The 22,008-nt window shown below is 42.4% G+C and overlaps 1 protein-coding gene and 1 pseudogene across 13 annotated transcripts in view; both read left to right on the top strand.

Moving 5' to 3' along the window:
- Positions 1-22,008, top strand: part of MYO3B (myosin IIIB) — a 489,550-nt gene that overhangs the window by 354,255 nt on the left and 113,287 nt on the right. For 12 of the 13 annotated variants that reach the window (XM_047872791.1, XM_047872792.1, XM_047872794.1 and 9 more), the window contains 2 exons: positions 12,317-12,418; positions 16,468-16,570. In XM_047872791.1, coding sequence (XP_047728747.1) covers positions 12,317-12,418; positions 16,468-16,570 — 205 coding nt within the window. The remainder of the gene's footprint in view (positions 1-12,316; positions 12,419-16,467; positions 16,571-22,008) is intronic. The other variant, XM_047872801.1, reaches the window with a different exon arrangement.
- LOC125173532 (40S ribosomal protein S14-like) lies at positions 21,302-21,762 on the top strand (annotated as a pseudogene).

Here is a 22,008-nt window from a genome sequence, read left to right as displayed (position 1 = left end):
ATTTTTTTTTCAACAAATCATTTCATTGGAAATTTAGATTCTATGGAATGCGTTTCTTTGTATTTCAAGTTCTGGCCCATAGCATTTTTTTGTGGGTAGTGTTGCTAAGATATGTTATATATTTTTAAAAGAGCAGCCCTTGAAATTTAGGAAGCATTTGGCCTACATGTTGCTACAGACCAGCGCATATTGAAATTTGTTTGCCTTTCATCTCCTTCCCAATAAAAGCAGCCACACAGCTTATCCCTTTAGCTTCCTCAGAACTTCCTTTCAGAATTCCCGATCTATTACGGCACATTCACATACCAGAAACAAGATGCCTTTTCATGCTGTCAACCTTTTTCATCTGAAATGTAAATTAATTCTTGCTGGTATGCCTTGACAGAGATCAAAGTCGGGGTATTAACCTTCCTGGGCTTTCTCTGGGAATCCGTCCCCAGGACCGGGCTGCTACTAAGAGGCCAGTGTCCCTGTTACAGGGCCCTCCTCCAGGAAGCCCTCGGTCTAGGAGCCACCATTTCAAAGGTACAGCGTCGTTTTGTAACTGACCTCATCATTACTTTAAACTAGGTGAGAAATGATCTGCCTGGCTAATTCTTGAAAGAGAGAGAGGGAAGGAGGGAAGGGGATACACACACACAACACACACACACACACACACACACACACACACACACACACACACGAGTCTGTTCGTTTTAATTGTGGGCCCTTCACTCAGATTCCCGGAGCTTGTTTAAGTGGTTTTGACAGCGAGTGATCTCGGTATGGTAGAGGGAGGGACAGGGCTCCAGATTGGAAACCTCTCCCCTTGCTCAGTGGGTCATTTCTTGCCTGTCAGTCTTTGAGGTAGGCCACATTTGCATTTTCAAAATAAACAGATGCCTTTCAAATACATGAGCTGGTGGTCTAGAGATCTCTGTGGGCCCAAACAGTTCACCAGCCAGTGATCAAATGCTGGAAGAGAAAACAAATGGAAAAAAATACCCTAGGTACATGCTCATCCATTTCCTAAGTGTATAACATTGCACCAGCAATAAAGGGCCTTTATGAGATGTGAGGAATCTGGAGGAGAGAGAGCTAGGGATCCCAAGCAAAAGTATAGTATGTCATTTTCCCTTTTTTTTTTTTTTTTTTGCTGGGGTGAGAGCAACTTTGAATATCATCTTAGTGAGAAATGGCATGTTTCATGTGTTTTTATTAGTTAATGCTAATAATAGGCTCTTGCCAATGGAAAACATTCTTTTAAACACCAAAAAATTTAAAATTACATACTTTTTAAATCAGGTAAGATTGAAAACGTATTAGTTTTCAGAGAGATGGGATATTCTAAGTAAAAAGTAACAGTTATATGTCATTCCCTTACTAATCTATTATTTTTTAATGCACCCTTAAGTGTCAGAAAGTGGATATAACTAGATTTAGTCAAATAAAAATGCACACATTCCTCAGTAAATAGTATCAAAACACATAACTTGCAGGCGATTCATAAAAGGTCTACAATATTTCATTCTTTAAGTTTTTGAAAGCATTGGCCTTAAAATTCCTCCTCTAATTCAAGATCTGTTTTTTAAATGAGAGCAAAGTGGTGGGCCTCCCATCTTGGAGGGGAAATGCCTCAAGTAGGTGACAGTGGAGCCCGAGGGGCTGGGAGCAGAATTTCAAAGAATGTCTCCTCCGGAAAGAGTAGGCTCTTCCAGCCCCCACTCCAGTTCTCCTCCCAACCCCCAGAAGCAGGAAGAGCCCATTGGTTTACAGCATATTTTCATCTAATTGCTTCAGTGCAGTGGAAATTGTTTTCCCTTTCTCTGTGTCCTCTGATCAGCTTCCTACTTACTCTCCTCCTTGGCCCTTCCAACAACACAGATAAACGATAGCCATTTCTCCTTCTGATGCTTTTTTGGGGAGAATGCTTTTTGGAGCATCAGCTGTGACTCTGGCAAGACTTAGGTTTCCTTGAGCCTGTGAACAGGCATTTTATTTTATTTTTTAAAGTTTATTTATTTTTGAGAGAGAGAGAGAGAGAGAGAAAAGACATGCCAGTAGGGGAGGGGCAGAGAGAATCCTAAGCAGGCTCTGCACCCTTAGCACAGAGCCTGATGCAGGACTTCATATCATGAACTGTGAGCTCATGACCCAAGCCAAAATCAAGAGTGGAATGCTTAACCCATCCAGATGCCCATGAACGGGCATGTTAAACTGGATTCAGCTGGAACTGCTGGGTGCATCATATGATACCAGCCAATGAGAGTTGCTCTAAATGCTGCTTCCAGAAGGGAAAGCAAGCATCATGTCCAGATAGGTTCCAGCACACTCAGATACATTTCCAGATAGCGGCCTATCAAAACCTGTTTAACTACTTTTAGAAACTTGACCCTACTTCATAACAAAACCAAATTTTTAGTATTTAAAGCTGCTTGAACTTTTAAACCTCTCTGGGAGTAAGGCCTCCTCCTAGCCTTTTCTAACTTTGAAAGGTTGGTTCCTTTAGCACTGTTGGTGAATTGGCAGTGACTGGGTGGTTGTAGTAATTTCCTAGAACTAGATTTCTGGAAATATCCCTAGGTGTGCAGGACAATTATATTTTAAATTTGGAAATTTCTTTCTTCCTTCACTATTTGTTAAGTATCTACTTTATGCTGGAGCTACCATTGTGAATGATGGGATTTGATTTGGAGCATCAAATTTTCATTCTCTGATACAGAGGGCTATAAAATATCCTGTCCCCTAGAGAGATGACGTTTGTATAAATCAGGTACTCTATATTATGCCAACACATATTGGGAGGAAATTCTGTAAAACTTCAGTGTAATACAATGAGCCAAAATCATTATAAAATATAGCTGAGGATTTACATTGAAATAACCCATGTTTCTTGAAGGTAAAAATGATCACAGAAGATATTTTTTCATTCTGACAGAGCTGTGTGTAAGCAGATTGTTGATCACAAGCCAAACAGTAGAGGAAGGTCAAGTGAATGTACCATTGAAGGAAAAGGCCCACTTTGAACTAACAAAAGGAAAACAAGCACAACCCCTTTCATTCCTCTCCTTTCATTGCTGTTTGCCATTGTATCCCTATTCCATTGTTTCTTGACTCACTCCATTTCTGTCTCTTAGATTCCTGATTATTTCACACACACACTTGCCTCCTCAAGATGTGAGGAAGACAGCTTCCAAACTCTTCCTGTCCATTGGGAAGGAACCAGCTACCTCTCCTTTCCTGGTGTTTTAGGTCATATCCATTCGAGAGTAAAGCAACATCCAGAGGAAAGTGTTAACTGGTGTATCCAGGCTTGAGATGAGCTATGAGGTGCATACTAGCTCCACTGCCTTCTAAACCTTTGTTTAACAGAAGACAGAATACCTTCAGGTTTATGCAAGGGATCTTGCCCAGTCCATCTGCACATGGCCTGGGTTTCTCTAACTTTGTAGGTAAAAAAGTTGGGACTAATTTCTGACAGCTATAGGCTTAACATTTTGGAGGGGGAAAATGTTTGTGGGGACAGTATTGTGCTTTACTTGGGAAAATGTGCATTGTTTATGAACAAGACATGTGCAGAGACCTGTATGACATACAGGACAGGACATACGGAGCTCCCCTGAAGCTTGGCTTAGAGGAAGTGGTATATAGCAGAGAGAAGGCCTGACCTGCAGCTTCAAGGTTTTTGTTAAGAAATGGCCTCTGCCAAACCTCACTTGGGCACAAACAGTAGAATTCTTGCCATGAAATGACTTGGGACGCAAAGGAACGTCCTTTGCTATGAAATCAAATAATTGTTCGTGTTTGAATATAATGCCCACAGGGCAGGGTGCTATTCACCTAATGCACAGAGAGGACACTGCAAAGCCAATGTAGACTTGGGGTCTGCTAATACCTGATATCATGTTGATGTGGCACAGAACTGTGCTCAAGGTGAACCTTTGGTGCATCTGTACCAGCAGGACTCAAGGTTAAAATTTCAGAGGAAGTCCATGAGTGCTTCAATTTCGAATCATCTCTTCCATGCTGGACCTCATATAGAGCTCCAGAATCTGGCTAAAAAGACGTACTGACCAAAATGGCATCTTTACCACCTCAACCTTGAGTGAAGCAACATGATCATGATCAATAACACACTCAGGTTGCCTTTATTCTATGGAATCATAGTTATTTAGGCTATATCCACATAATAGTAAAGAAACATTAGGGGAAAAAATGAACTGCTATGGCAAAAGTGATTGGGCTTCTTTTCCTCAAAAGACTCCTGTGTGTAGAAAGGGAAATTTTGTTTTTCCCTTTAACAGATGAAACAGAAGCATAGGGAATTTAAATAAGTTGTCTCCCCTTATGTGTTATGTGAGCTTAAAAATTGACATCAAAGCCCTCTTCTGAGTCCTCACCCAGTTCCCTTTTCAGTAGACCACACTCTATGATTGGTTTCCATCTTGGATATGGCACATGGACATAGGGTACCAGCTTTTGGAAGAGCTCTATATACCAACCTAAGCAAGTGGACTTTGGAATCAAAACAATTGACTTTAACCAAAAAACCCCAAAAATCTGATTTAAAAATGGGCAGAGGACCTCAATGGAAAGAATACATGCTGATGGCCAATAGACATATAAAAAGATGCTCAACATCACTAATCATCAGGGAAATGCAAATCAAAAGCACAATGAGATATCACCTCACACCTGTCACAATGGCCAAAATCAAGAAGACAAGAAATAATAAGTGTTGATGAAGTACGTGAAGGAAAAGGAACTCTGGTACAGTGTTGGTGGGAATGTAATTGGTGTAGCCACTATGGAAAACAGTATGGAATTTCCTCAAAAAATTAAAAACAGAAATACCATATGATCCAATAATTCCACTACTGTGTATTTTCCCAAATAAAGTGAAAACACTAACTCAAAAAGGTATATGCACCCCTATGTTTACTGCAGCATTATTTATAATAGCCAAGATCTAGAAGCAACCTAAGTGTCGATCTTGCCATTTGCAACAAGACAGATGGACCTAGAGAGTATTATGCTAAGAGAAACAAGTCAGACTGAGAAAGACAAATACCATATGATTTCACTCATATGTGGAATCTAAAAAAACAAAACAAATGAGTAAATAAAAAGTAGAATCAGCCTTTAAATACAGAGAACAAACTGATGGTTGCCAGAGGGAAGGGGTATAGGGAGATGGGCCAAATGGGTGAAGGGGAGTGGACTTTTAGGTGTAGAATGATTAAGTCATGGGAATAAAATGTACAGCACAGGGAATATAGTTGATGGTATTGTAATAATGTTTTATGGTAACAGATGGTAGCTATAGTTGTGGTGAGCATAGCATAATGTATAGAGATGTTGAATCACTGTGTTGTACGCCTGAAACTTCTGTAACATTGTAATTCCACTATACTCAAATTTTAAGAAAAAGGAAAGAAAATCAAGCAAACAGGGCACCTGGGTGGCTCAGTTGGTTAAGCGTCCAACTTCGGCTCAGGTCATGATCTTGCAGTCAGTGAGTTCGAGTCCCGCTTTGGGCTCTGTGCTGACAGCTCAGAGTCTGGAGCCTGCTTCAGACTCTGTGTCTCCATCTCTCTTTGCTCCTCCCCCACTCACACTCTGTCTCTCTCTGTCTCTCAAAGATGAATAAATATTACAAAAAACAATTTTTAAGAAAATCAAGCAAACAAAAGCAATTGACTTTAATTCCCAGCTATGCCATAATTTGTCATATGGTTTGGGGAAAAGTACTTAACTTCTGAGCCTTAGTTTCCTCACCTATAAAATGGGACTCATTAAGGCCTAATTCTCAGGACTGTTGTGAAGATGATTACAAATAATATATGCAAAGCATCTTGCATGGTACCTAGTACCTGGTAGATATTCACTAAATGTTAGCTCCCTCTCTGTACTCCCTTCCCAAATAAGAACTTCACTGGGAAAAATAGTCAGTATAGTACTCTCTCTGTATGGGTGTATATATATATATATGTATATATACCTACATCTATGTAAGTGAGCATACATATTATAACTTCAAAAAGATCAAACTATTTCTCTCACTTTTGGAGGAAAAAATAGTACCTGTTAAATCTTAAATATAGTTACAATAAAACATTTATAAGAGAGAATGTTCCATGGTGCCTGGGTGGTTCAGTCAGTTAAGCGTCTGACTCTTGATTTTGGCTCGGGTCATGATCTCCCAGTCGGGATCTCACAGTCCTGAGATTGAGCCCTGTGTGGAGCTGAGTGCAGAGCCTGCTTGGGATTCTATCTCTCCTTCTCTCTCTGCCCCTCCGCCACTCATGCGCGCTCTCTGTCTCTCTTTCTCTCTCAAATAAAAAAATAAAAATAAATAATTTTCCAAATCTTATGTCTTGCTTATCTGACAGGAAAAGTTAAAAAGCAATAATATGTGAAATGTTTCAGGTGTTTTTGTTGTTTCTGTAAAGAGCTGTGCTCCATAATGCCAAGAGCTTGATTCATTTGCATAGAGAAATTTTTTCACTCACCTCGACATTGTTAAGATTTAATGGTTTAGTATGCTACTGACATCATTTCCCCATTCACTGGTTTGAGGCCCTTCTGTAACTCGTTCTGGAAAATAGCAAGTCCCCTGCTCATCCTCTTCCATGAAGTCAGAAACTCTAAAATCCAGGAGTTAAATATCACCCAGATTTGCTGCCTGCTGGTGTGGAAAGCCAAGTCGCCTTTCAGATGTCTAAGGAGTTGGAAGATCTCAGTGTGCATATCATACTTAACCCACGGTGACGGGTGATTGGCAGCATAACAGCTGAGCGACAGCCATTTGGCTGGGAGTTCAAACCCCAACACGAAGAGCCATAGCAGGATCATGGCTTGATTTGCTGTGGCCGTGAAGTCTAAATCACCGAGCACAGAGGTGGAGGCAGAGGTGACAGCTGGTAGCCATTCTCATCAATAAAGTTGTGACGGTTGAGATGTACAAGCAACCAGAGCCTGCTAATTTCATAGACTTTGAGCCAAGTACTTAGTGTCAAAACCAGCTATGGTCAATGATACAAATGGCTCTGAAGGGTCCCTCGTCAGCAGCAGGGCTCTCCCCACCAGACTCTTTCTTCCTAGTGGGTGAGAAGTGATTGGATCCTGCTTTCCAGGAACAATCAGTTTGAGAAGACCTTATTTTTTTATTTTTAAGTTCTGGTGATTTTTTAAAAGTCATATTTATTGAGGTGTAATTTATATACAATAAAACACAAACAGTTTGATAAAATTGGATGAACACATACAGTCAGGTAACCCCCTCCACAATCAAGAAAAAGAAAATTATGACAAAGCTCCCTCATGCCCTTTCTGTCACCATCTCTCCCACACCCTTAGCTCCTGGTGACCACCAATGGGTTTTCTGTCCCAATAATTATGCCTTTTCCAAAATGTCATAAAAACAGAGTAATACAGTACATAGACTTTTGTGTCTGGCTTCTTTCACTTAGCATAATGCTTTTACAGTTCATCAGTGTTGGTGCATTTAACACTAATTTGTGCTTTTTCATTGCTGAGCAGAACTCCAGAGTATAGATATACCACAATTTTGCCAATTACCAGCTAAATGATATTTGTTTCCAATTATTAGTGACAGTGAATAAAGCTGTTATAAACATCCAGACCTTTATCTTTTTAGGGAAGACTTACAGGAAAGTAAATAACTTTGATTTATGGGAAACAGGAGCTGTTTAAGCTAGAATGATCCTAGAGGTGGGAGTTATTTCCTTCTTGACTAACAAACGGTAACACTTGTTTTCCTAACATGTTATTTTTGCATAGCAATTTCCAGTTTATACAAGGCATTTTCATTCACCTTATTTTTGTAATTATCAGACTAACCCTGAAAAGTAGGTTGGGAATCTTACCCCATTTTACAGATGGTAGCTAAGAAACACTGCAGTCAAGACTGCCTCAGTCCTGATCTGGTATCCTTCCCCCAAACATTTTCTGAACAGGAACATCCTCTCTGTGCAGAACACTCTGCTAAATGCTTTTGGGGTGGTCACAAAAACAACATCAAAATTATTTTTTTTCCCAGTAAGAGGGGACAGTCTGATGCTCCACATCATATGTCAGCAGGAAAATGCAAATTAAAACAACAAAATACTATTATACACCTATTAGAATGGCCAAAATCTATAACACTGACAACATCAAATGCAGATGAGGATGTGGAACAACAGGTACCTCATTCGTTGCTGGTAGGAATACAAAATGGTACAGCTACTTTGGAAGACCGCGTGGTGGTTTCTTATAAAAGTAAACATACTCTTACTATATGATCCAGTAATCACACTTTTTGATATCCACCCAGAGGAGTTGAAAACTTACGTCCACACAAAAACCTGCACACAGATGTTGGAGGCAGCTTTATTCATAATTGCCAAAACTTGGAAGCCACCAGGATGTGCTTCAGTGGGTAAATGGATAAATAAACTGTAGTACATTCAGAAAAATGGAAATTATTCAGTGCTAAAAAGAAATGAGCTATCAAGCCACGAAAAGGCATGAAGGAAACTTAAATGCATATTACAAGGTGAAAGCCAGTATGAAAAGACTATGTACTGTATGATTCCAAATATATGACATTCCGATAAAACCAAATCTATGGAGACAGTAAAAAGATCAGTGGTTGCCAGGGATGTAGGAGGAGGTTAATAGGCAGAGCCCAGAGGATTTTTAGGACAGTGAAGATACCATATGACACCATAATGATGGATATATGTCATTTCTTGTCCAAACCCATATGATCTACAACATCAAGAGTAAACCATAATGTAAACTATGGATTTGGGGTAATGAAGAAGTGTCAGTGTAGGTAACAAATGTACCACTCTGGTGGGAGGTGTTGAGAGTAGATGCATATGTGGGAGCAGGGAATATGGAGAAATCTCTGTGCCTTCCCCCCTCAGTTTTGCTGTAAGTCTAAAACTACTCTGAAAATGTTTTAAAAAGGAGGTGGGAGAAACAGTCTCAGATGGAACCAGGACAGACACATCTGCCCCAGGCTTAAGAGGAGTACTAAGCCAGAGCCAACTAACACAACCACAAGAAACAATCTATGAAGCTTCCTCCAATCTTTTGTGTAAGCAGGCAGGGCATAAATTCTCTGAAGTAAACCCCATTGAAGGCTGCTGGGAGTCAGAGAACAGAGTGACAGTCCCTGGATGCTTGAAGGCAAGGGGAATTCCCCAAACAGTGATGTTCCAGGGCAGACAAGAAACTCATCTCTAGGATAAGAGAAAACCTTCCTCCTTAGTTTCCAAGTTAGAGAAAGCAATTATGAGGCAAGACTTTTCTTTGAACTCAAAGTTTGACCGGGATAATGACTGGAATTAAGTACTAGAGAATCAAAGTGGAAAATGATCTCGTAGGCCTGAAATTACCAGAATTGTTTTATGTGGAGACCAGGGTGTCTGATGTGGCTGTTAAAAGAAAAAAAAAAAAATCTGTCAATGAGATTCTTTTCTTTGAGAAAAGAATTTTACTTTCTCAGTGCTGCTTTTGGTGGCATTTGCCTGTCAGACCTCCCACAAATTGGCCTCTTTATGTTCTGATAAGATGGCTGCTGACCAGCTGTCACTCCAGCCAGAAATGACACAGGCTCCTTGTGCAATTGGCCAGCAGCAGTTAGGAGGGGAAGGTTGGGCTTTTGTGCCTCATCTGTATGCGCCTTCTCTGCCAGATACAGTAGGCACCGTTTGCCAGGTCCATTATGAGAGCAGGAAAGCTTACCCAGCCTAGATCCCCAACCAAGAAATCAACCTGGACAGTGCCCCTGCTAGAAAGCATGCCTCTGGGTCTGTCCTCTGGGTGGGCCATCAAATGCCCGTCTAGACCAGAGGCTCCTCCCATAGCAGCTGATCTGTGGGACCTTAGAGGCCCAGACATGTGAAAGAAATAACTTCCACTTCTAAAGGAAAAAATAAGAGTTAATGATTTTTGAATGTTTACATTAATGGGGCTGCACTGTGTAATATTTAGGAATCCAGACTTTAGGGTGAAACTGTTTGGGTTCGAGTCCTGGCTCTGCCACTTTCCAGCTGTGTGTGTCTCTTAGGCAAGTCATTGAACCTGCCTGGGCCTCAGTTTCCTTACCTGTAAAATGGGAATAATAGTGGCCTCTACCTTTTAAAGTTAGTATGAGGATTAGTGAGGGCCTTAGAACACTTCATGGCACATAATAATCCATATATTTGTGTTTGTTAAATGAAAATAATGGAAATTTCCCTAACTCCTGTTCTTAATGAGCCTCCCCAGCCAAATCAAGCTGAATACAGGTACCTGATTTTTTTCTCCTCATTTCTTTTTTCTTAACAGCTGTCAGCTTTTCCTCTTCATGTTAGTTTCCTAGGGCTAACATAACAAATTACCCCAAACTTTGTAGCATAAAACAACAGAAATGTATTCTCTCACAATTCAGGAGGCTGGAGGTGCAGAATCAGCAATGTTGGTTTCTCCTGGAGGCTCTGAGGGAAAATTCTTTCCATGTCTCTCGTAGCTTCTGATGCTTGGCATTCTTTGGCTTAGACACCCTTTGCGTAGCTTTCATTATCATATGCATTCTCCCTGTATCAGTATCTTCACATGGCCTTCTTAGAAGGGCACTAACCATTGGACTGATGACCCAGCTGAATCCAGTATGACCTCATCTTAAACCAGTTACATCAACAAAAACCTTATTTCCGAGTAAGGTCACATTCTGAGGTTGTAGATGGACAGGAATATTGAGAGGACTCTAGTCTACCCAGCTTACCCCCTTAAAGTTTCAGGGTGTTTGTTCATTGTTATCTCTTTTTACTCTTACTCTCTGTATTAATTAGAATGTAAGCTCCATGAGAGTATGGACTATATCTCTTTAAGTATAGTCTGAGGCAGCCAGCCTTGCTTAAAATGGGTTTACTGGACCACCTCAAGAGAATGGAGAGGCATGGTGTCATCAGGCTGGGTGTGGGAAGGTCACGCTTGAGGTAGGAGAGTCACTCAGAAGGAGAGAGAGCAGATGGAAAAAAATTCCCATTTGAGGAAATTAAAAAGGAGAAAAGTCGGAGATTCCAAATATTCTAATATGGTATATCTAGAAGTACTGCCAGAAAATTAGAAATAGCCAGAGTCAGAGGAAGGTGGGGGATGAGAGAGAACAAGGTTTATATCACAGGTCAGAGAAAAAGGAGACGGCACAGAGTTTGTTGACTGCCTCAGGGCAGAGCCTAAAGAATATCTCCTCTGTGGGAAAGAGGGACTCTGCTGCCAGTGTGGTTTCTTCTAGAGCCAAGGGACCCAACTGGAAAGAACTAGCCATCTTCAGATACCTGAGGTAGTCTGAGATGGTGGAACATCTTCAAACCATCATGACCTTGAGGGTCATGGAGAATGGAAGAAGAGACGTGAGGGCCAAGATAAACCCTTCAGTATTTTTCCACCCAAGGCATGAGCTGTTTTGGTAGAGAGGTATTTAGGTGTTTGTCAACATGAGCCAAACTAACTGGACAATGAAAAGCTGCAATTGTGATAGTCCTCAACCAAGTGGAATGTGTAGTCTCTCTTTTTTTAAAAAAAATTTTTTTTTCAACATTTATTTATTTTTGGGACAGAGAGAGACAGAGCATGAATGGGGGAGGGGCAGAGAGAGAGGGAGACACAGGATCAGAAACAGGCTCCAGGCTCTGAGCCATCAGCCCTGAGCCCGACTCGGGGCTCGAACTCACAGACCGCAAGATCGTGACCTGGCTGAAGTCGGACGCTTAACCGACTGCGCCACCCAGGCGCCCCATTCCATGATGGCATTATTGGTTGTCAAGCCAGGACAATTAAAGAACAGGGCTGTAAGATGAAAGGAAAGGACAGACTTGCCTGAGGGGTAGAGATGTGGAGGGAAGGAGGAGACCTTGTCCCTCCTTTTACTTCCCTGATGGTACACCTGAAAAGGAAATAGGAAAGCCACCTGGTTGTCAAACCAGCAGCCCTGGCCTGGTGCACTTAAGACTTCTATTTGTCACCCAGCTCCCTATTTGACTAATGCAATCAGTGAGACAGAGGTTACCTGAATTACCAATGTCACCAAGCTAGTAGGAAGTCCAACCAGAACAGTTATCAATTCTCCTATTTTCTACAACTATGCCCTTTCCAACCAGACTGTATTAAATCTTAAAAATAAGTGCCAGATCTGTTGATGATATTTATCACCTTGGAGCCTCAAACTGTAAGACAAATGTGGGTTTCGCTAGCCACGTGATGTCACCCACTTTGGTAATTCATCCAGGTATGGGAGCATAACCTTGGTAAGTTACTCCTTTGTTTCATTCCACAGAGCACCCTTCAGGCCAAAGCAGTGATCTGCAGCCTGCTGTTTCAGGGGACACCAAGGAAAGTGCCCACGTTCAAGACTGTAGTGAGCTTGGTGACCACACAGGTAGGATCATTAGAGGTTTGGGAAGGGTGTCCTATAGTTAGAGACGTTCCATAGCTGAAAATGATCGCCTGATATGGTGATCTGTTTTTCTATAGGTGACAGCTGATTAAGTGCAGGGACGGCTTTACAAAGGACCCCATAGGTGATTTCACGGAAGGGAAAGAGTAAAGGGAGATAAGCTCGGCTTCTCTGCAGCTGCTTCCTCTGCCCTCTGACCTGTTTACTGGGGAAACTGGTCTCGTTGTGGCTCTCCTTACTGATAGCCTCTCTTCAACTCCTCCTCTCGGAGTAGACCCTGACACATTTCTGTCTGACTCATGTTGGGACTTATGAAAGTTCAACTTCTTAAGATCTTTCTGTGATCCTGACATTGGTAAATAGACCTCAAACTAATCAAGAACATTTATGGTGGGAAGGAGCACCGTGGACAAGAACTTAAAACTCAAGGTCTAAGCCCTCCATCAGTTAACATCCTCATAAAATGAGAGAATTAGACTAAATTAATGGTTTTTAAATATTGAAAAAATATTGGAATCTTCCCTTTTTGCAGTTTGAAGTTTCCTGGACTTCTGCTGCAAGAAGAAACTATGATTTTAAAAAATATGGCCCTTAATGCTAATGCCAGCATTTTCTAAAAAGTGAGGATGAGTTGCCCCGGATTTTCCAGTAGAGTTTGCAGTTACAGGGTATCAGCAAGGAGTTTCTGGGCACATCTGGCTCCTTTGGAATTGGCCATGCAGCCTATTTTTCAAGGAAGTACAGAACTGGGACTTCACCTTGGAGCAGGGAGGTTAGGGAGTAAGAAAGAAGGAGAAGAGGGAGAGCCCAGGGAGAAGCAGTGTTTCCTGAATTTGAGGAAACTTTGGGGTGGAGACAATGACACCCTTTTCATTTTCAAAAACAGGATGCCTAGCTCTTACTGACTCATGGTCTAGACCCTTTCTCCGTAGCAGAAGTCACAAATAGGAGGTCTTCTGGTGTAATCAGCACACAGATGTGTTTTGTTTGGCCAGATACAGTGTTTGTTTGGTTTTTTTTAAACTTTGAACCCAAATGTCTTTAGGTGGGGCATATATTTTCTGCTTCACCACAAACCCTAACACCCACCCCCCACCCCCCCCGCCACCCTCTTGGCCTGACAGTGCACAAATTCTTGTTACCTGAGTGACCCCAAAGGCATTTGACTTTGCACTGCCTGCTCTGGTGTTTTCAGCCATATCTTCTCCATTTTATTCCAAAATGGTCCAGTGGAGAATTGGCTTGATTTTCCTGGGAAATATGAATGGCTCATTAAGCTCAATCCGACTTTGGAAGGATTCGACTCCTTCAGAGAAGAAGTCCCAGCATTACTTTATTTCATTGAACTAGAACACTCAGGGATGCTTCTTTGAGGAAATGAGAATCCATATCTGGAGAAGCTTCTGTTGTCACTCCTGGACGTATTCAAGTCTGCAATTCAAGCTCTTCATCGTTCAGCCACGTCACTGGTGTCATTCCTTTTAAGTTGATCTATTTACTTAGAATGGACCACCCTATTTTACCTTTCTGTTTTTCTCCATATCTTCACTTTTCCAATCTCCTTGTGTAGCAATTAATTTGCCAAAGAGATGCAGATGATTCCAGCTGTCACCAGGACATAGTTAAAAATATTTGACAATACTGAGTTTTGCTTTGAACTCAATAGTTTGATGGTCTCCTTCTTATTTAAGTTTATCTCTTTACTCTGACTCAAATCCTTCTCCCTGCTCTCCAGGCAAAGCTGGAGGATGGAGAACAGACTTCATCTAAGCTTTATTAAGAATATTCTGTAAGTTTTCTGTTTGATTTTTATACTTCAAATAACTCTTAAAAATCAATATTTTGATGACTGAAGTGTAAATGAATAAGAAACATGGAATAAGTTTTCCCTTCAATTACATGAACAGAAATTATATGGGTTTTTATTGTAAATCCAGGCAAAGTAACTAGGGGCATCTGCTAAGTTCCAGGTGAAGATGTGGAAGCTTCCTCTCTGGGGAAAGACATGGCACCTTCCTCTGGAGAGTCCCCAACCAAAAAGGGCTTGGTGATCTTTTCTTGCTTTGTTTTTTCCTCTCTGAATCTATTGAACTGCTGTTGCTCCTTTTTATTCTGAAGATCTCAGATGGGTGGAGACAATAACAATCTCAGCTTTCCACGTGGGTGATACCGGCTGGGCTTTGATCAGTGCATGGTAGCTCTTGGTCCAGCTGAATTGGGCCAGAGCACACGGTTAAAGATTATTCCCATCAATGGTCCTTCTTAATAAGCAAACAGAGTTATCTGTGCCCTGAAGTGGGCTCCTCTTTCTTCTTTTTATGTCACTTCTTGCTTTTATGTTGCTTACCATGGTATTACAAGTAAACGTAGGCCTAACAGTGTTTTGGAATCTCCAGGAAGGGGAAACCTGCCTGGTCCTCTACTGGGAGGAGTTGGTCTATCAAGAGATGGGAGGGAAGGCAGGGAAGGGAAGTTAATGAAATTCTAAAAAGCTGCAGATATTTTTCTTAATTTCTTTTTTGTCTTCTTTTAACATTGTTGTTTCCCTGTCTGGTCATGATGTTTTTTGTGTGATAATAAAAATGTAATAATATTCCATTTAAAATTTTTGTCTTTATCCTTTGGTGTTTATAGCAATAATAATAACAACAACAGATGGTCTTATCTACCGTTGATAGCTCGAAGAATTACGTTTCTTCTACACAAAAGATATTGTCTAAGGAACCAAACTAATAACATAGAATCAGAGTGTAGTCTTCCCAGAATAGACAACATAAAACAATTGATTTCTATATTTATTTTTCTGCACTGTATCTTTGTCATGCTATGTGTTCTAACATTATAATTTCAACCTTATACATTTTATGCATCTTCTGCAGTATGTCACAATTGCCAAGTTTATAAATTATCCTCACTGTTTATATTTTGATTTAGATACTTTTAGATGATCTGAAATGAGGATACCAAATAGGTGCAGTCTCTCTTGATTAGTAGTGACTGTGTGAGACTGTAAATGCTCAGCCCTGCCCACAGGTTAAATCATCCAGAGAGTTTCTTGAAATTGAAGCCAACCCCACCCCACCCTGGGTCAGTTTCAGAATCTGTAGGGGCTGGGCTCAGGCATACTTAAAATCTTCCCTGGGTGATTTGAATATACAACTAGGATTAAGAACCATTGATCTGGAGCAATGTCTGTCAAACTTCAGCACGGATCAGGATCACCTTGAGGGCTTGTTAAAAACACAGGTTGCCAGCCCCTCCCCCACTCCCTGGACATTCTGATTCAGTAGGTCTGGGGTGGTGCCCAAGAATTTGCATTTCTAACAAGTTTCTAAGCGATGTTGATGCTTCATGGGTTGTCCTATGAAGTCGTGATCACGTGGCATCTGCACTTTGGGAAACGCTGATGTAAAGCGTGTTAGGAAGGACCTTGAAGATAAATTAAGGTTTAGTGGAAAAGAGGGGCATGATTGATTAGTTACAGCTGGGCTGCCAGGGTCACTGAAAGGAGGAATTGTATTTGTTATCCCCAATCTTGAGAAACTTACTGGTAAACTGTCCTCATTCACAATGTAGAAATGGGTTACTCTAGGAATGATCCCCTGTTTACAGTCAGTCCTACCCACATTGTGACAATCCATTCCTTGACCTACCATCTGTGTCAGCAGGCCGCCCTGTCCTGCTGTCTAGGACCGGAAGCTGGCCTGCTGTCTCGCCCAGTGCCATTCTTGCTGCCACCATTGCAGTCTACCTCACCTGGGGGCCACTGAGCTCAGTCCGTTACCTCTGTTGCCAGAGAAAGGTAGCTTGTTTTCCCAAAACCCTGAATGATTTTACCCAACTTGCTGGCTGGGATCACAGAACAGGTCAGTTTTGATGACATGTCATAGACAAAGGCTGTGGAACAGCAAGAGGGGCAGGAGAGAGGTGCTACGAAGTGTAGACGTGTTTTAAACCTAACCCTGCCTATTTCTGAGCTTCTCCATAGATCTCTAAGTATTTTGTTTGTCTTCTTGTTTGTTTTCTCTCAGTTCTAAGGGGATCTATAGATCATAAAGTCATCCCACAAACAGAATTCAACAATGGCCATGAAGACACTTCAAGCAACCCTCCTGCTATCACTGAGAAAAATTGGTGAGTCTTATCCATAAGCATTCCCAATCTTAAACTCAGGTGCTCTGTTCCAATGGACACTGAAACAGAGCTGTTTCTAACAGTGTTTTGGTGAGTTGGAGACAGTGGAGCCAAAAAGTGTTTTTTATCAGATTCTCCCAGGTCAGGCGTCATTACTCTGTGGGCAAAAGTCTTTATTCTACAGCGCAACCTGAGCGCAGTCCTGCTATTTGGGTTCTCTTCATGGTAAAGCAGGTAGTTGCCTGATGAACCTTAACAGATTCTCTCAACTAGGGACAGTTTTGCCTCTCTTCCCTACTCCCCCCCCCCCCCCCCGGGACACTCAACAATGTCTGGAGATATTTTTGGTTGTCACAACTCTAGGGGGAGGAGTTGAACTAATGCCATCTAGCGGGTGGAGGCCAAGGATAGTGCCAAACAGCCTACCAGGCACAGCACAGCTCCCTCACGACAATGAGTTGTCCAGCCCCAAATGACAGTAGTTCCAAGACTGAAAAAGCTTGGTTTACGCTGAAGCAAAAAGGGAGCATCAATTCCTATTTACCCACAGTTTCTAGTCAAATATAATTCAGAGTAGAGCATTACAGCCCAGGGCCACAGCACCCCATCTTCAGTGTACCTAGGAACTGCTCAAGTCTGCAGAGACCAATATCTCTGCCAAATGGAGGCTCATGTCACTCTAAGTCAGACCAGACAAGGCCATGACATCAAGCACTGGACACTCAAGGAGCTCCTAGGCTAGGCCTCCTGTTCTTCACGGAAAACTCCCCAACCTACCCTTTCCCAGAAAAGGTTTTCAGGCCCTGTCACACATGTCACCAGGAAGAGGACACAACCACAGGAAGGAGTGGACCGTGGCAAAAGGAAGGTCTAACTAGAATGAAGCTTATCTTTCTTCTTTTCCTCTAAATTGGTTGTAGGGACTTTTTCATTAACAGTTTACTCCAGGGGTGCATGGGTGGCTCAGTCAGTTGAGCGTCCAACTTAGGCTCAGGTCATGATCTCACAGCTCGTGAGTTCGAGCCCCGCGTTGGGCTCTGTGCTGACAGCTCAAAGCCTGGAGCCTGCTTCGGATTCTGTGTCTCCCTCTCTCTCTGCCCCTAACCCACTCATATTCTGTCTCTGTCTCTCTCAAAAATAAATAAACATTAAAAAAAAATTTTTTTTAAGAAGTGTACTCCAGGATTTGGAGAAAGTTCTTTGCATCACTTTGCACTAGAAAGTTCTTTGCATCACTTGGAAAAAGAAGTGGTTTTGATTTGTACTTTTTAAAAATATTTCTTAATCTCTTGAGGCTTCTTATTAATATTTTTGAGACTTGACAAATTATCAGTACTTCTCTAATGGTCTCAAACTGTTGTTGGACTGCTTATAAAGTCGACTACTTTCCCAGTAGGATAGCTCAGCCAAGGGTACTTGAGGGAATATTATAGAACATAATACTAGATACTCTATACTAGAATAACAAACTTTAGAATTTCTGATGCAGCAGAAAGACCACTGAACTTGGCAGGTGGAAGACTTGGGTTCTGGTCCTAGTTAGTGCTGACATTTTCCAGCTGTTAGACCTTGGACAAGTCAGTGAACCAATTTGGTCAATGCCTCCAACTGCCTGACTCCCCTCAACCTCAGCTGGTGACTGACTTTAACATAGGGTATCAGGACAGCTGTAAGCAACTTCACCTTCGCTTCCCTCCACCTCAGAATCTCTCTTTCTCTTCAGCTATTCTTTCTTCCTTTGCTCCCATCTCAAAAGGCTATGCTCCCATCTCAAAAGGCTACAGGTCCCTCCTTGCACAGGTGAATGCCTTCATTGTGGCCCTGCCCTCATCATTTAGCCCGCCCTGGCGTTCTCTCTCTAGTGTCTTTCTCCCTTTTGCTTATACTTCCCTCCATTTTACAAAAAAGGCCACTTTTGGCCCTGGCTTCCCTCTTGTTACTTTTACCATCACACTTCCTCAGGCTAACATCCTGGTCTGGGGCCTCATTCCCTCCCCCACCACCCTCCTTAATCCTGAAATCCGATCTGATCTGTGCCCTCCCTCTGTCTCCACAGTTGCTCTTGGGAAGTTCAGCTCCCAGTTGCTAGAGCCTTGTCTTCGTCAGACTCTGCAGCATCAGTTCCGTGGGCTGTGCTGTCCTCAAATTGCCCTCCTCCGTGGCTATCTGCAGCATTGCAGGCTTCAGGTTCTTCCTCTAAGACATCCTGGTCTCTGTCTTCTCTGGCCCCATCATCCTCTTCCACCCACCATTGGAATGGGGCAGCCCTCCAAGCCCTTGATTTACTTTCTTCTCTATTCCTCACCTGAGTGATATCCTCTCTCGCTGGTATGTTCTGGTATCAACCGACTCTCAGCTGAGTGAGCACAGTTCTTGGGATTCTGTTCTGCTGACCGTGTTCTGATTTCCACACCAGGGCCTCAGCAGAAAAGTTCCCACCAAAGCACCTTTTCTGCCTGACCCCTCTGCCCCCACTCTTGTGAGTTGAATAAACACTCTGGTGACCTAGCCTTGAAACCTGGCAGCCATTTTTGATCCCTACCTCTCATTTAACTCCACCTCCAATCATTTTCTTAGCATCCTTCCCTGGTCCAGCCCTACCATTATCTTGTTCTCTCTCCCTCTCTCCCTTTTCTCTTCTTTATAGACCAGCTTTTATTTCTGACACCTGATCAATTATCCTAAAGTATATTCTGGCTTTTCAAAGAACTTTAATGGCTTCCCATTTTAGACCAAAAGAGGTTCAGACTTCTCAGTCTGCCATGTCAAGTCTCTTTCTGTCTTGCTCTGCTTTGTCTTCCAGACTCACCTCCAGTACGTCCCTATATGCACCCTGTGGGGTCAGACTTACCATTTTACCAATGTAACTACCTCTGTTCTCTCTGCTCATGCCTTTCTGTTCAGTTCTTAGCTATCTCATCAAGACACATGGTCATATCCCTTCCCTCTATGAAGACCTTAATTCTCTTCAATGCTCCTTGAATCTTTGTAGTCCATTTTTAACAGTACTACTCAGAATTCTGGTTCACAACAAGACAATGAGTTCATATCAGAATGTCAATCAACCCACTGCTTTCTTCATCGAGGAAGTCTTGCTATGCAAAAAAAATATCAGCAGAGCTAAATAATGTACTTGGTAATAAACTGATTTACATTCTGGCACAAGCTCCTTATGACATTGAGTGAGTAGGAACAGCTCACAGACAGGGTCCTGGGACCACACTTTGGTTTATCACTCTCTGTCGCTTCACATATTGCCTGGTGGTGTGGTTGACTGTGTGTTAGAAGGTCAGCTTCTCAAAAGTGAGGGTTGAATCTTATTTCTTTCTGTTTCCAATACATGCAGTAGGTACTCAATACGTTTATTGAGCTGACATCCAAGGCCACTCTTAGAGCTCCGATTTTTATGAAATAAATGTTTTTCCTGCTCAGTCTTTGGGTAGGGGCAGCAACAATAGGATCCAGAATAATTCATTAGATAGGGTGTCAAGATATGCCTGCCCCAGGGGGTTAGGGGTCTCATTTTGCCCTCTGTGTTGATGGTCACCTCAGTGCCCTGTGGATCAACCCAGGGGTTGACAGGAAGGAAACTGGGGAGAGCAACAGGGGAAGAGATGGGCAGGCAAAGAAGAAAGCTGAGTCATGCCAATGATGATGCTCTTAGCAGCAATTAACAGACCCTCCAACCAATATGTTTAAGAATCCCTTGAGATAAAGGTCTGAAGACAAAAGTTCCAATGCTGGCTCAGTTGTTCAGGGATGTCATTAAGGAGGTAGGCCTTTTCATCTCTTTGCTATTTTCAGTGCATCAGCGTGCCCCTACTTATGGTTGCAAGGTGGCTGAAGCAGCACTAAAGCAATACTTCCTCACGTGGCAGTGTCCAAAGCAGGAAGGAAGAGGTGGATGGGAAGCGGGTGGGGTTCTCCTCAGGAGTCTCTCTCTGTTTGTCAGGATGGAAGCCTTTCCCAGAAGTCCCTAGGACACTCTCCTCTCGTCTCATTGGCCAGAAGCTGCCAGGGAGCTACAAGGAAAGCTGAGAACATGAGCATGGGCATTTTCAGCTTCTGCAAATAGGCTGTAGGCAAAGAAGAAAGGGGTTGGAGAACCAACCAACAAAATGTGCCAGAAGAGTCCTGAAGTAGTAGTGATGGGATCAGACAGGTACTAGGGAAACATAAAGAGAGGGCAAAATCAGAGGGAAGAGCTCATAAGGAAAACCCAAACCTGACAAGAAATATTGCTGAGAATAAGAACAACATAATCCTTCACAGTCACTCAACATTTGTTGTGAGTCCAGGTCCTTTTCCAGTTATCTCACGTGATTCTTATCCAAGCCTTTTGGCTGGCATTACCGACCTGTCTTATGGATAAGTAAACCAAACTGGGAAGGCCAAGACTGTAGTCCCCAAAGCTTGCCTAGAGACCAGTGCTGAGTTGGATGTATCAGATTTACCTAGTCCTGCCCCTAATCAGCTAGTCTGGAGGTGTCACACAGTGTCACACAGAGAATAAATGGCAGGTCACGTTTGAAACCAGAGCTTCTCTCTCCAGCAATAAAAACAACTAACATTTGACATTTATTAACAAATTTGGGGCGCTATATTAAGTGTTCTGCATGTACTACCTTATTTAATCCTTAGATTACCCTATGAAAGAGGTACACATTTTATAATTTCCGACATTATGGTATTACAAGTAATTTTCTTTCTGGTGGTGGAGTCTGGAGAAGACATGCGGAAATGGCACCTCTCAAGGGGAAGGAAAAGAAGGAAGAACAGGTCATCAGCCTCAGATCTCAAGTGGCTGAAGGAGAAAATGTGTTTGGTGTCCACCACATCTTTGCATCCTTCAGTGACACTATTGTCTGGGTCACTGATCTTTCTGGCAAGGAAACCATCCGCTGTGTGACTAGTGAGATGAAGGTGAAGGCTGAGATGAGTCCTCTCCCTTTGCTGCCATGTTGGCTGCCCAGGATGTAGCCCAAAGGTACAAGGAGCTGGGCACCGCTGCCCTCCACATCCAACTCCAGGTCACAGGAGCAAATAGGACCAAGATCCCTGGCCCTGGAGCCCAGTCAACCCTCAGAGCCATTGTCCACTCAGGAATGAAGATCAGGCAGATTGAGGAAGCCACCCCCATCCCCTCTGATAGTACCTGCAGGAAGGGGGGTTGCTGTGGTCACCGTCTATGAACAGGATTTCTCAAATTATTGTTTTCTGTTAATAAACTGCCTTTGTATAAGCTTTAAGAAAAAGATAAGTAATTTGCCAATATTGCCCAGTAGTAAAGTGACAGAGTCAGGATTTGGACGCAGGCCTTCTGACTCCAGAGCTGACACTTTTAAGTTACTGATACATTCTGCTGCCTGTCTAGGTTCCAGGTTCCAAATGCTTAGCCCATGGCTTTTTCTGCTCTGTGCTCTCTATAAATGTCATTG

This window comes from Prionailurus viverrinus, chromosome C1, assembly GCF_022837055.1.
Source record: "Prionailurus viverrinus isolate Anna chromosome C1, UM_Priviv_1.0, whole genome shotgun sequence".
Taxonomy (NCBI): Eukaryota; Metazoa; Chordata; class Mammalia; order Carnivora; family Felidae; genus Prionailurus; species Prionailurus viverrinus.
Note: the sequence above shows the minus strand (reverse complement) of the source record. Positions and strands in the feature narration are given on the sequence as shown.